Below are 14,718 nucleotides of genomic sequence, written 5' to 3'. Positions count from 1 at the left end.
CTAATAATCAGTTTCCATTGTTGCAGTGTAAAGGGGGGTGCAGAGATGTATGGCGAATCCGTCCATATGCGTTTTTTCCGTTAGTTTTATAAGTAACTCATATCTGTATTCCATATAGTATTGAAGGACTTTGTGGAAAATTAAAAACACCCCTCTACCCCCCCCCCCTCCCCCCCGCCCCGCGTTTCAGAGCATTGTATCGACAATGGGGTAGAGAGAGTGGCGACTCGCCTGCTCGATCTTCAGTTTGCAGCAGACTTACAAAGGACTTAAGGGCATGACTAAAATCCGGCGACCTGCCTTCCTTCGTGTGTCTAGCCCCGTCCGGCTAGCTCGTCATACTCCCAGAACAAAATATTTCACTTATACTCAGATGTGGGGCATACTTTTAATATTTGTTTTTAACTCACTTCATTTAAAAACAGACGTTAACTCGCTATCAGTAAATCACTATTTTCAAATAATTGTGATTTTTTTTTCCGCTACAACACTGAAACTATTGGTCCTAGAGGAAAATTGACTAGGATGTCTTGTAGGAAATTTCACACTGTTTAATTTCGTACTATGAGACATTTTCGTAAGAAGATTCAGTTTGTGAGTCATCCAAGAGTAATATAAAAGAGTGACCATCAAAGCGCTAAACATCCACCTCTCTCCCACACTCACAGCCCAACGGCCAGCATTTCTAGTATGTTGTTCATGGAACTCGATCGCATCACTATACGATTTTTTGCGATTACGCGATTTTTCCCCTAAACCCACATCCCTCGGTCATTGCTGACTGGGCTACAAGCATTTCCCCATGTCCCTGAAGCACTGTAGAGGCTTTAATGCACTCGCTTATCCGGGCAGGTCCTGTTCTATTTTCGGCGTTTATACATCTATCACAACGGATAACAGAGGACAGCCTAGACTACTTTATTTAAAGCTAATTATTTACTACAGTTTATATTTTTTGAAGAAAAGCTATTTCATAGCAATTTTACGGTGTATTTTACCTATAACTCTTCTTCAAATGTAAGTAATATAGACTATTGTAACACATTTCATGCTAATAGTACACAATGTACTTGTGATTGGTTAACACTGATGTCATACACAGGACGGTGAGCAGGACTAGTGCTATTTAAGACCACTCCCTGCCTATCCATTTAACAATCAGTTCAGCGTCGTGGATCGGCGTACTGGGTATATGTAGTTTGTAAACTGATTTCAGTGAAAAACGGTAATGTCGGAAATTGAGTCCACCTTGATGCAAAACACCTTGTTATTCTTTTATTTCTTTATTGTCCCAAACTAGTTTCGGCGACAAATATCACCATCATCAATGGGGTTTTTTAATGCAAAACACGCACAAAATGGCATGGTTGTACAAACACGGTAAAACATTATTACATTTTTACAATTCATTTTTTGAAATATAGTTTTCTATTGATACTTTCATACTACCTTGAGTACCGTATGAGTACCAAACTTGGTAACATTAATATGCAGAATATGGAGTGCAAAATTTCCAGTTCCATCCATGGATACGAGGTGCCGTGATCAGTCATCATGATTCATAGTCTCACATACCTGACCAGTCGCAGTGCACCTGTTGATGCGTCAACATGAGCTTGGACTAAAGGGGCAGGGCATTGTTTGTGAAACTATGTTACCAAAACAACAGTAATACTGTATCTGCACTTCTGGAATATCGCCGGCTGAAAGGATTACGGAAGGGTCTTCTTTCTCCACCCTCTGTGCTGGGTATGATGAAACAGTTAGAATAAACTGAAGAACTGGTCATCGCTGCGGGAAGGGGCCGGTGGTTGATGAAATCGCTGTTGCTATGGCAGACAACGCCGAGCGCAATTTCCGATCGTCAGGCAGTGCGGGTGCCGTGTCACGAGAGTTTAACATCCCGTGGTCCAGTGCGCGGAAGGTGCTTTGAACCATTCTCAGATGGTATCCATACAAGATGCATATTGTACAACAGCTTGCACCACAGGACGCACAACGGCGCGTTGACTTCGCTCTCCACTTTCTCCCAAGGATTGAAGTTGACGAGGGCTAGTCCTGGACCATCATACGGACAAATGAAATTCATTTTCTCTGATGGATGAAGTAAACACACAGAATTGCCGAATGCGGGGATCTTCACCTCCAGTCACTGTGCATGAAGTTCCTCTGTATGATGAACGTGCCACAGTATGGTGTGGCTTCGCCTGCTGCTGTGGCCGAGCGGTTCTAGGCGCTTCAGTCCGGAACCGCGCTGTTGGTTCGAATCCTGCCTCGGGCATGAATGTGTGTGATGTCCTTAGGTTAGTTAGGTTTAAGTAGTTCTAAGTCTAGGGGACTGATGACCTCAGATGTTAAGTCCCATAGTGCTTAGAGCCATTTGAACCATTTTATGGTGTGGATTCACGGCAACGTTCATGGTTGGCCCACTATTTTTTTGGACGCTCTGGTGTTCAAGGACCAAAGACGTGGAATGCGACTGGCCAGTGTTACTGCAATATGCTTCGCCAGCATGTCATATCCGACTTACAGGAGAGAGACGCATTGAACTCAACAGCCTTAGAGCAATAGGCGTCCCCGCAGCACATCGTTCGTGAAGCTCACCTGCTTCTCCAAAACGCAACTGGAAACGATCGAATTATTAGCCGATCGTTTCCACATGCTAGGCCGGCACGATCACCTGATCTCGCTCCCTGTGATTTCCGGATGTCGCGCTACCTCAACGACATGATTTAACAGAGAAATATTCGCACATGTGCTGATCTAAAGCGCAGCACATCAAGAGAAGTAGACGGCACAACTACGGACATGCTTCGTTCTGCTGTGCAGAATGCAATCCTGCGCTTTCAGATTCTTCTGGACACTGAGCCCCTTTTGTAGCTGTAATGGCACCGAAATGTAACGGTACTATGCACCACAGCAGCGTATTAAAAGTGTTTCAGTTGAATTGATTCTGCATTATTTGTCTTCCCCATGTCCTTTACATAATTGCTGCCATGTTTTTTTACTAGTACGGTACGTAGTTTTGATCATAACCAACCGCTATACGTAAGCGAGGGTAATGATTGGAAAAGGGCACAGGTCATCCCCGTTTTCAAGAAGGGACGTCGAGCAGATGTGCAGAACTATAGACCTATATCTCTAACGTCGATCAGTTGTAGAATTTTGGAACACGTATTGTGTTCGAGTATAATGACTTTTCTGGAGACTAGAAATCTACTCTGTAGGGATCAGCATGGGTTTCGAAAAAGACGGTCATGTGAAACCCAGCTCGCGCTATTCGTCCACGAGACTCAGAGGGCCATAGACACGGGTTCAGAGGTAGATGCCGTGTTTCTTGACTTCCGCAAGGCGTTCGATACAGTTCCCCACAGTCGTTTAATGAACAAAGTAAGAGCATATGGACTATCAGACCAATTGTGTGATTGGATTGAGGAGTTCCTAGATAACAGGACGCAGCATGTCATTCTCAATGGAGAGAAGTGTTCCGAAGTAAGAGTGATTTCAGGTGTGCCGCAGGGGAGTGTCATAGGACCGTTGCTATTCACAATATACATAAATGACCTTGTGGATGACATCGGAAGTTCACTGAGGCTTTTTGCAGATGATGCTGTGGTGTATCGAGAGGTTGTAACAATGGAAAATTGTACTGAAATGCAGGAGGATCTGCAGCGAATTGACGCATGGTGCATGGAATGGCAATTGAATCTCAATGTAGACAAGTGTAATGTGCTGCGAATACACAGAAAGATAGATCCTTTATGATTTAGCTACAAAATAGCAGGTCAGCAACTGGAAGCAGTTAATACCATAAATTATCTGGGAGTACGCATTAGGAGTGATTTAAAATGGAATGATCATATAATGTTGATCGTCGGTAAAGCAGATGCCAGACTGAGATTCATTGGAAAAATCCTAAGGAAATGCAACCCGAAAACAAAGGAAGTAGGTTACAGTACGCTTGTTCGCCCACTGCTTGAATACTGCTCAGCAGTGTGGGATCCGTACCAGATAGGGTTGATAGAAGAGATAGAGAAGATCCAACGGAGAGCAGCGCGCTTCGTTACAGGATCATTTAGTAATTGCGAAAGCGTTACGGAGATGATAGATAAACTCCAGTGGAAGACTCTGCAGGAGAGACGCTCAGTAGCTCGGTACGGGCTTTTGCCACAGATTCGAGAACATACCTTCACCGAAGAGTCAAGCAGTATATTGCTCCCTCCTACGTATATCTCGCGAAGATACCATGAGGATAAAATCAGAGAGATTAGAGCCCACGCAGAGGCATACCGACAATCCTTCTTTCCACGAAGAATACGAGACTGGAATAGAAGGGAGAACCGATAGAGGTACTCAAGGTACCCTCCGCCACACACCGTCAGGTGGCTTGCGGAGTATGGATGTAGACGTAGATGTAGATAGGTCTGAGCAAAGTTTCTTGGAGTGAAGGAGGATTCACGGCGTTAGCGACGTCCATTGCTCCGCTAAAGAGCCTGCAAGGCAGCAGACGCGGGACGCTCAGTGTTGAGACGCGGCGTGCTGCGCTGCCCGCAGCTGGTGGCGACGGCGCTGGCCGGGGCGGTTGTGGAGCGCGCGGGCCGGCGGCCGCTGCTGCTGGCGTCCGGCGTGACGGCGGCGCTCAGCCACGCGGCGCTCGCCCTCTCCGCGTCGCCGTGGGCGGCGGGCGCCACCTGGCTGCCGCTGCTCGCCATCAACGTCTTCTTCGTCGCCTTCGCGGCCGGCTTCGGCTCGCTGCCCTGGTTCATCACGGCCGAGGTGGTGCCCACGCCGGACGCCGCCTGGATGAGCGGGCTGGCCGTCGCGTCCAACTGGTCTCTCATCTTCGCCGTCACCAAGGTATTCCCATCGCCAGAGCCTGTACATACGCATAATCTGATCAAAAACATACGGACAGATCAGTGGACTTTTATATGACCTGTGTACACTCTTCGCCTTTATCACGGCTTGAACGCCTCTGGGGACGCTTTCGATCTGGTGTCTTGGAGTCTGTGGAGGATTGGCAGTCCATTATTCCTCAAGAGACGAAACAATAGAAGACAGTTAGCCGACGCTCTAGGTCATCCACATGGTGTTCCCTTGGGTTCAATTGGGAACTGTAAGCAGACCAGTCCATGCCAGGGAAGTTATTGTCCACAAACCATTATCTCTTAGATGTTGTTTTATGCTATGGAGAACTATCATGCTAACACGGTCATCGTCTTTCAACTGTTCCTCTACTGTGTGCAGTACACAATGGTGTAAAACCGATTCATATCCGCCTGCTTTTAGCGTTTTCTTTAACGCGATGAAAAACACCGCCTTAGCGAAACATCACCTCCACCGTACTTCGTTGATGGGAGGAAACCTTCTCTTCCATCGGTTTGTCACAGAGCATAGCTTGGTTCATCACTCCACACGAATTGGCTCAAATGGCTCTGAGCACTATGGGACTTAACATCTGAGGTCATCAGTCCCCTAGAAGTTAGAACTACTTAAACCTAACTAACCTAAGGACATCACACACATCCATGCCCGAGGCAGGATTCGAACCTGCGACCGTAGTGGTCACGCGGATCCAGACTGTACCGCCTAGAACCGCTCGGCCACTCTGGCCGGCCTACACGAATTGTTTCCAGTCGTCATCTGTCCAGTGGCATCGCTCTTTACATTACTGCAAGAGTCACTGTCCATTAACTACAAGAGTTTGTGGCTAATGACGAGATGGTCGATAGCTTCCTGCGCACCGTTATTGCGCTACCTAGGAATTACAGTTACGAACAATTTAAACTGGAACGATAACAGAGGAAACTTTGGGGAAAAGGCAAACTGAACACTGTGTTTTACTGATATAACACTTACAAGATGTCATAGATACACTGGAGAGAATGTGTGCACAATGCTCGGTCGTCCTCTGTTACCGTATTATTGGGCGCTGGGGATCCTTGCCAGGTGGGATTAACGGTAGATGTCGAAGAACTACAAAGAAGAGCAACTCGTTTTGTAATATCGCAAAATAGGTGAGAGAGTGTCACGTACATGATTAGCGGGTTGGGGTGGCAAACATTAAAAAAAAAAAAGCTGTTTCTCATCGAAGTGAGATCTTTTCAAGATATTTCGATCACTAACTTACTCCTATGAATGAAAAATAATTTTGCTGACGGAAATCTACATAGGGAGAAAATATCATAGCAATAAAATTACAAAAGTAAGAGGTCCTAAGGAAAGTCCTCGATTTTTCCGATGCATTTTTCGAGAATGTGACCGTAGTTAAATAGTCTGCAGGTGTTTCGATTAACGCTGTGTCAGGCTGTTAAGTTTGAATTGCAGAGACATCGCCCAGAAGTAGATAATAATGTAGCTGGACTGCCGGTAGCACTGCGGAACTCACGAGTGATTCCATCCCCTGATTTAAGGCGATTTTTTACAACCACCCGTCGCAATGCTTGATGGTACCACTCCATCTGTACATGAGATCTGCCTGGTTCTCATTCCAATTAAATTACATTAACCTCATGTTAATCCTAGTGCCTTCTTTTATGCAACAGGTCACCCACGTACAGCTGCTGATTGCAGTGTTCAGTAAGCATTCATCCGTGATGTTGTTGTTGTGGTCTTCAGTCCTGAGACTGGTTTGATGCAGCTCTCCATGCTACTCAATCCTGTGCAAGCTTCTTCATCTCTCAGTACCTACTGCAACCTACATCCTTCTGAATCTGCTTGGTGTATTCACCTCTTGGTCTCCCTCTACGATTTTTTACCCTCCACGCTGCCCTCCAATACTAAATTAGTGATCCCTTGATGCCTCAGAACATGTCCAACTAACCGATCCCTTCTTCTAGTCATGTTGTGCCACAAAATTCTCTTCTCCCCAATCTTATTCAACACCTCCTCATTAGTTTTATGATCTACCCATCTAATCTTCAGCATTCTCCTGTAGCACCACATTTCGAAAGCTTCTATTCTCTTCTTGTCTAAGCTATTTATCGTCCATGTTTCACTTCCATACATAGCTACACTCCATACAAATACTTTCATAAACGACTTCCTGACACTTAAATCTATACTCGACGTTAACAAATTTCTCTTCTTCAGAAACGCTTTCCTTGCCATTGCCCGTCTACATTTTATATCCTCTCTACTTCGACCATCATCAGTTATTTTGCTCCCCAAATAGCAAAACTCCTTTACTACTTTAAGTGTCTCATTTCCTAATCTATTATCCTCAGCATCAACCGACTTTATTCGACTACATTCCATTATCCTCGTTTTGCTTTTGTTTATATTCATCTTATATCCTCCTTTCATGACACTATCCATTCTGTTCAACTGCACTTCCAAGTCCTTTGTTGTCTCTGACAGAATTACAATGTCATCGGCGAACCTCAAAGTTTTTTTTTCTTTTCCATGGATTTTAATACCTACTCCGAATTTTTCTTTTGTTTCCTTTACTGCTTGCTCAATATACAGATTGAATAACATCGTGGAGAGGCTACAACCCTGTTTCACTCCCTTCCCAACCACTGCTTCCCTTTCATGCCCCTCAACTCGTATAACTGCCATTTGGTTTCTATACAAATTGTAAATAGCCTTTCGGTCCCTGTATTTTACCCATGCCACCTTCAGAATTTGAATGAGCGTATTCCAGTCAACATTGTCAAAATCTTTCTCTAAGTCTACAAATGCTAGAAACGTAGGTTTGCCTTTCCTTAATCTAACTTCTAAGAGAAGTCGTAGGGTCGGTATTGCCTCACGTGTTCCAATATTTCTACGGAATCCCAACTGATCTTCCCCAAGGTCGGCTTCTACTAGTTTTTCCATTCGCCTGTAAAGAAGTCGCGTTAGTATTTTGCAGCCGTGACTTATTAAACTGATAGTTCGGTAATTTTCACATCTGTCAGCACCTGCTTTCTTTGGGATTGGAATTATTATATTCTTCTTGAAGTCTGAGGGTATTTCGCCAGTCTCATACATCTTGCTCACCAGATGGTAGAGTTTTGTCAGGACTGGCTCTCCCAAGGCCGTCAGTAGTTCTAATGGAATGTTGTCTACTCCCGGGGCCTTGTTTCCACTAAGGTCTCTCAGTGCTCTGTCAAACTCTTCACGCAGTATCAGATCTCCCATTTCATCTTCATCCACATCCTCTTCTATTTCCATAGTATTGTCCTCAGGTACATCGCCCTTGTATAGACCCTCTATATACTCCCTCCACCTTTCTACTTTCCCTTCTTTGCTTAGAACTGAGTTTCCATCTGAGCTCTTGATATTCATACAAGTCGTTCTCTTATGACCAAAGGTCTCTCTAATTTTCCTGTAAACAGTATATATCTTACCCATAGTGAGATAGGCCTCTACATCCTTACAATTGTCCTCTAGCCATCCTTGCTTAGCCATTTTGCACTTCCTGTCGATCTCATTTTTGAGACGTTTGTCCTCCTGTTTGCCTGCTTCATTTACTGCGTTTTTATATTTTCTTCTTTCATCAATTAAATTCAATATATCTTCTCTTACCCAAGGATTTCTACTAGCCCTCGTCTTTTTACCTATTTGATCCTCTGCTGCCTTCACTATTTCATCCCTCAAAGCTACCCATTCTTCTTCTACTGTATTTCTTTCATTCAATCCTGTCAGTTGTTCCCTTATGCTCTCCCTGAAACTCTGTACAACCTCTGGATTAGTCAGTTTATCCAGATCCCTTCTCCTTAAATTCCCACCTTTTTGCAGTTTCTTCAGTTTTAATCTACAGTTCATAACCAATAGATTGTGGTCAGAGTCCACATCTGCCCCTGGAAATGTCTTACAATTTAAAACCTGGTTCCTAAATCTCTGTCTTACCATTATATAATCTGTCTGAAATCCGTCAGTTTCTCCAGGCTTCTTCCATGTATACAACCTTCTTTTATGATTTTTGAACCAAGTGATTTAAGGCGATTTTTTACAACCACCCCTCGCAATGCTTGATGGTACCTGTCCGTCTGTACATGAGATCTGCCTGGTCTTGGTTTTACCGTGGTCGTTACATCGCGTTTATACTCCAAACTCATATGCTCCAAGACGCAACAATCTACCTGGGCGGCTGTAGAAGGGTTGAAATTTTCTTGATGGACTCGTTACTCAAGTACATCCAACGACTAGTCCACGTTCGAAGGCACTGAGCACACCTGATCGAGCCATTCTGGTGTTGGTACTTCTGTACCGACAACTCAACACTGCGTGCCTCTTTTTATACTGGCGGGTTCGTCTCTCGTGATATGTGTCGGTCAGTTCGGCCTTACACAGAGGTGATCGCATACTTTTGACCAGGTTGTGTCTCAAAGGGAATTGTAAGCTATATTTATTAGAAGCTCGTTTACAGAGAGGTCGGAGAGCCAGACAACTGTGTTAAATGCTGCAAGAGTTGGCTACTGACACTCAGCACATCTGACAGCCATGTACTGCACAGAACTCGGTGGAAAGACGCATTACTATACGATTACACGAATTAGTACCAAAGGCCGGAAGCAGTCACATCCATTAAATATTTTAGAGTGTGAATACAGACTGATGTAGAGTGATATGAACACATAATAACCAATAGTTGGAGATGCAGATGCAAGGCTGAGACTGACTGAGAGAATTCTCATGAAGTGTCCCCTGCCATGAAATAAACAGTTCACAAAATCCAACATGATCGTCGGTCTAGGAACCAAGCTAGAGTAACTGATGAATAACATAGGAAAGATCCAAAAAATAGCAGCGTGTTTCGTCACGGATCCTTTTAGTAAGACCGGAGGTGTCACGAAGGTGCTGATCCAGCTCCACTGGTAAAATTCCGCGAAAGTACTTTCTTACAAAAGTCAACCATACACATAAGTCATAAGCATATTGCACCAAAAGACCATGAATTTAAAATCATGGAGTAACGAGATCATACCAAAGCTACCAAAAATTGTTCTTCTCATGCGCTATTCGCGACTGGAGCAGGAAAGGGGGAAGTGATATTGATAAACAAAGTACCGTCCGCCACACGTCATGAAGTAGCTTGCGGCGCATAGATACAGATATAGACTGGTGTAAAGTTTAACGTGCGCGTTTGATTCAGGCAAGCGCTGTACATTCTCAATGCTTCGCAGTACAAGTCGTAGAACTGGCACCGTAGTTTTTCATAGCGGTTGCATTGTATGAAGAGTTTTCAAGGATTAACACCATCTTCATCGTCAGACGACTTGTCTGTCGGAAGTGAAGTCTGCTTCCTTTGTCGTGGTATTTAGGCTTGAGACTGGTCCGATGACGTCACACTGAATTCTTTCTACTTGTGGTGACGTCATCTAGAGGGCTATAGTGGTGGTGGTGGTGGTGGTGGTGGTGGTGGTTAGTGTTTAATGTCCCGTCGACAACGAGGTCATTAGAGACGGAGCGCAAGCTCGGGTTAGGGAAGGATTGGGAAGGAAATCGGCCGTTCCCTTTCAAAGGAACCATCCCGGCATTTGCCTGAAACGATTTAGGGAAATCACGGAAAACCTAAATCAGGATTTCTGGAGACGGGATTGAACCGTCGTCCTCCCGAATGCGAGTCCAGTGTGCTAGGGCTATAGTCCCATGCACAGATGCATACAGTCACCTCCTGACGAAGTGGATCGTGTTAATTTTCGGAAAGCTCGAGTTTTAACTCCAATTTGTTGCGATCTGAACACCAAAAAAACTTGAAAGAAGTTATTGAATTATTCACTAAATCAAAAGTTCGATTGAAAATACTAATTTTAGTTCCCACTAAAATTTATTATTTTAAGTTCTACACTATGCGTTTTGGGGGTTATGCCTGCATTATCAGGTGAATTATGTCTATTATATCTTTTACAGCACGTTTTTACTGTGTACACGACATTTTAGTAACTGTCTGGCAACAGAATACAAAACTCCAATTTGATCAAGACTAAAGTTAAATGTATTTTCTGATTAGCTAGGTGAACAGTAATGTAAGAGTAAATACCAATCGAAGTTCACAAACTGTACACTACACTAAACAAAGGCAGCGTGTTAGGAGCTAACAACTCACAATAACATACAATAATGATAATGCTGCTTATGGTAGAAAATTTTATGTGGTACTTTCATATTCTACTTTAATTACTACTATTAAAAGTATGTAGTGAGAGTACGGTTTTAATAGTTATGCCAGCTGTTAGGCATTCATATATCTGGAATGTTCATCAGATAAAAGAAAATATGTAGAATAGCAAAATCTCTGTTTTAAACAACAATCTAAAACACACACACACACACACACACACACATAATACCAACGTTATGTAATAAAAATAATGATTGTGTAACATAAGATTTGGCGGAGACCAAAGGGAGACCAGGAGATGAATACAATAAGCACATTCAGAGGGTTACAGTAGGTAGTTGGAGCTGAAGAAGCTTGCACAGGATAGAGTAGCACGGAGAGCTGCATCAAACCAGTCTCTGGACTGGAGACCTCAACAACAAGAACAAAAAGATTTGGCAACGCTGTATACCAGTTTTCATGAGAAAAAGTCTTTATTAGTCTCTTGCTGGGTTCTTACAGCTCTTCTAGGACAAGCCCGAAGAACAAAATAATCCATTTATTGCAGCGAACTAGGCATGCAAGTTCAAAATATTATAGTAATACAAGAACGTAGAGATTTCACACCACCTCGTTTGCATAGTCGCTTATCAACTAGTCCATAGTTGTATACGGTAACGTTCAGATATTCGGTTACACAATTGACACTCGCATGTTGGTTTTGGTTCGCTGTATGTTACGTTACACATTAGGTGACAGAAGTCGTGGATTGCTACTCTGATAACCTCGGAGATTTCCTTTGTCTATGTACCACAGTAATGGCTCCTCGGCTTCAGAGGTTTAGAAGTATACCTCCGCTATTTTCTTCAACGTTTTAGTGATCTTTCCGAAGCACTGGTGTTGGATAACATTAGTTATGTCAGTAGGTTATCATTAAGGAAGGATTCTCTTGCCAGCAGGTATACGACTCAGAATCGTGCAGATTCTGATCGCTTTCTTTGTATAGGTCGCCTTCACTTTTTCTTGTGTTGTTAGGTTTTGCTCGATGCGATATGGTCCGATGATTTCTATGCCGTACGTCCGTATCGGCGAGAGGCTGGCTTTGAATAGTGCCATCGCTGTCTTTAGGCTGAATGATCTGATGTGATCTATTTCGTGACTAGTCATAATTGCTTGTATTGTTATCTCTGTTATGTTTTGTGGAGGATTTTTCCACAGTATCGCGACACCTAGGTGAAGTGTAGCATGAAATATTGTTTTTCTCTCCTGTATTGAAGTTCTCTGCCGATTCAGGTGCTCTTCCTCCACTTATGAGAACCAAAATTTTTGTCCAAGAATAAAAATCTTACATGAAGTTCGAGGATGGATATCACGTTTCTCAGCAATGAATGATTTGTGTCAACGTCTGGGCCACATAACGAATGCTGCAACGACCACTTTGATCTCAGTAACAGCAGAGACTTGATCGGCAGGTGTTCCCGGAGAGCGTGGCAAAGCTGGGCCGCCAGATGACGTTCGCGGTACTCGGCGTGCTGAGCACGGTGACGACGCTCTTCGCGCTGCTGTTCGTCCCCGAGACGCGGGGGAAGCCCCGGGACGCCATCCAGAGGGAGCTGCTGGAGGAGAGCGTGTTCGTGCTGCCTTGCTGCGCGCGCAGCCGCCAGCGCGTCAAGCCGACCGAGCGCGCAGGCGCTAGCGCCGGCGAGCAGCAGCCGCTGGCCGACTACGGCGCCTCTGTCGCTCCTCCTCGGTACTCGTAGGAGCGGAACGAAGAGGACTTCACACAGTGCCCTGTTCACAGTTGTACTATCGTGCTCTTTTCTAGTTGGTACCATAATCAGCCTGTAAGATAAGCCGTACTGACCACTGCCAAACAACATTATTCTTGCCGCATCTCAGGGACAAGAGGCAGACTTGGGAGTTTCAGACGCAGATGGGTAACAGGTCGCTGTGTTTCTTCGGGTTATCACTTAAAGGCAATATTTTTTCCTGTGTACTTGTGTAAAAGACTATTGTTACATACAGTGTGTGTGGACGAAGAACGTGATGTCAGTAAAAGTTCGATCGTCAGTAAATTACGCCATGCCAGCTCCCCTTTCCCTGATTTCATACAAAGAATACATACTGAATGTCGCCGAATGATCTCATTTTCTAACCATGCCATAAAATTTCTCCTCATTAAGACGTGGTACATGAAAGTATTTTTGGCTGACAAATAAAATAATGCAGTCTACTTCCTTCATTTGACTTATAATCTAACATACCTTTAATTACACGACATTATCTCACAATGAATGCAATATTAGTGGTGAACGACCAGATTTATTTTGGAGTGGGTATTATATCAAAATTGATCTGCTTAATTGTTATTGACACAAGTACTCGGCGAAATCAAAAAAATAAAATCCCCTGTTGGGGAAGTCTGTTTGAGGAGCCTCACCGAATACCCTTTTACAGCACTCGGTATTGTATGCCCTCATACACTGACGAAAGTTATTGTAGCTTTCTCTCAACTTTGCAGAAATGGAGACACCGAACCATGTAACGGATTCTCATCAGATAGTCAACAACATATTGGGGCCTCTCACTCAATGAGATAGAAACTCGTGAACTCGTGACATCAAGTTATTTTCTTTTCTTTACTTGAAATTTAGTAATTAGCACGTATATTATTTCAAGCCACAAGTCATTTACAGAATTGTATGTCCAGTATACTGGCAGATTGCCCATCGAATATATACAAGATGTGAGACTTCAATTGGGCATTTATAATACCCATGAGATGCTAATAAGATCGCTACCCAATCACCTATACACTCCCCATAAGATCATATGGATTATTAAAAAATAAGCATCTGAACTGAAACAGGTGTTGCTCAATTATACATGAATTATGGGTACCACGGCTCAGATATAATGAGAGAGGGCGTTTATTGAGCGACGAAATGAAACCTAAGGTCAAAGAAAATCCTGTTTATTGTTGAACTTCATACAGACTACATACAGGTAAAGCAATAAAATAAAGTGCAAAATAGTTTAAAATGAACTATACAAGGAACACAGTAAGGACTTGGCTCAGGTGGTGGAACTGGAAATGAAACGGTCCAGTCTGATAATTCCTCGTAAACCCTGAATCACTACGGAATTAGTCAGCAGATCAAAGTAAAAGAACATGCAAGCATTAACACCCTTGCCTACTGAGCGCATGTTGTGTTTAGCTTGCTGACTGCTTGAATTAACTGGGAAAACAAAACTCTAACTTGAAGAAACAATCTCGTGGTCCACTCGTCACGACGCATGAAATGCCACTAATGCTTGCCAATGATTGAAAACACAGATGCAGAGGAAGGCTGCAGTGATGGTTGAGCGTTATAAGTCCAGCTCTGTGAACTATTTTCAGCATTGGGGCGGAGTTCTTCATCTTAATAGTTGCAAGATGAACCCTTCAATCCTTGGATGTCTCAAACCACATGTTGTGTCTCTGCAATTGCAAGATTAAGTGACTCCCCTATGGAAATCTGAGACCAAGAGTGTATGTGTTCTCTTACTGATAACTCTTGGTGGTTCCAGTTACACGGTACTGCCTTTAGCCAATTACTATAGGCCTTCAGACTTCCGACCAATGAAAAGTCTATAACAGTGTCAAAGTTTTCCTTGTCCCAAAAAGTATTCTGTGATGAAACAATGATACA

At 43.6% G+C, this 14,718-nt stretch overlaps 1 protein-coding gene across 1 annotated transcript in view; it reads left to right on the top strand.

Moving 5' to 3' along the window:
• LOC124804919 (facilitated trehalose transporter Tret1-2 homolog) overlaps window positions 1-13,266 on the top strand; it is a 31,188-nt gene extending 17,922 nt beyond the window's left edge. Inside the window, exons 4-5 of the mRNA XM_047265296.1 lie at window positions 4,555-4,857; window positions 12,499-13,266. Coding sequence (XP_047121252.1) covers window positions 4,555-4,857; window positions 12,499-12,786 — 591 coding nt within the window. The 3' untranslated portion in view covers window positions 12,787-13,266. The remainder of the gene's footprint in view (window positions 1-4,554; window positions 4,858-12,498) is intronic.
• The last annotated feature ends 1,452 nt before the right edge of the window (window positions 13,267-14,718 follow it).

Source organism: Schistocerca piceifrons, chromosome 7, assembly GCF_021461385.2.
Source record: "Schistocerca piceifrons isolate TAMUIC-IGC-003096 chromosome 7, iqSchPice1.1, whole genome shotgun sequence".
NCBI classification, from domain to species: domain Eukaryota; kingdom Metazoa; phylum Arthropoda; class Insecta; order Orthoptera; family Acrididae; genus Schistocerca; species Schistocerca piceifrons.
Note: the sequence above shows the minus strand (reverse complement) of the source record. Positions and strands in the feature narration are given on the sequence as shown.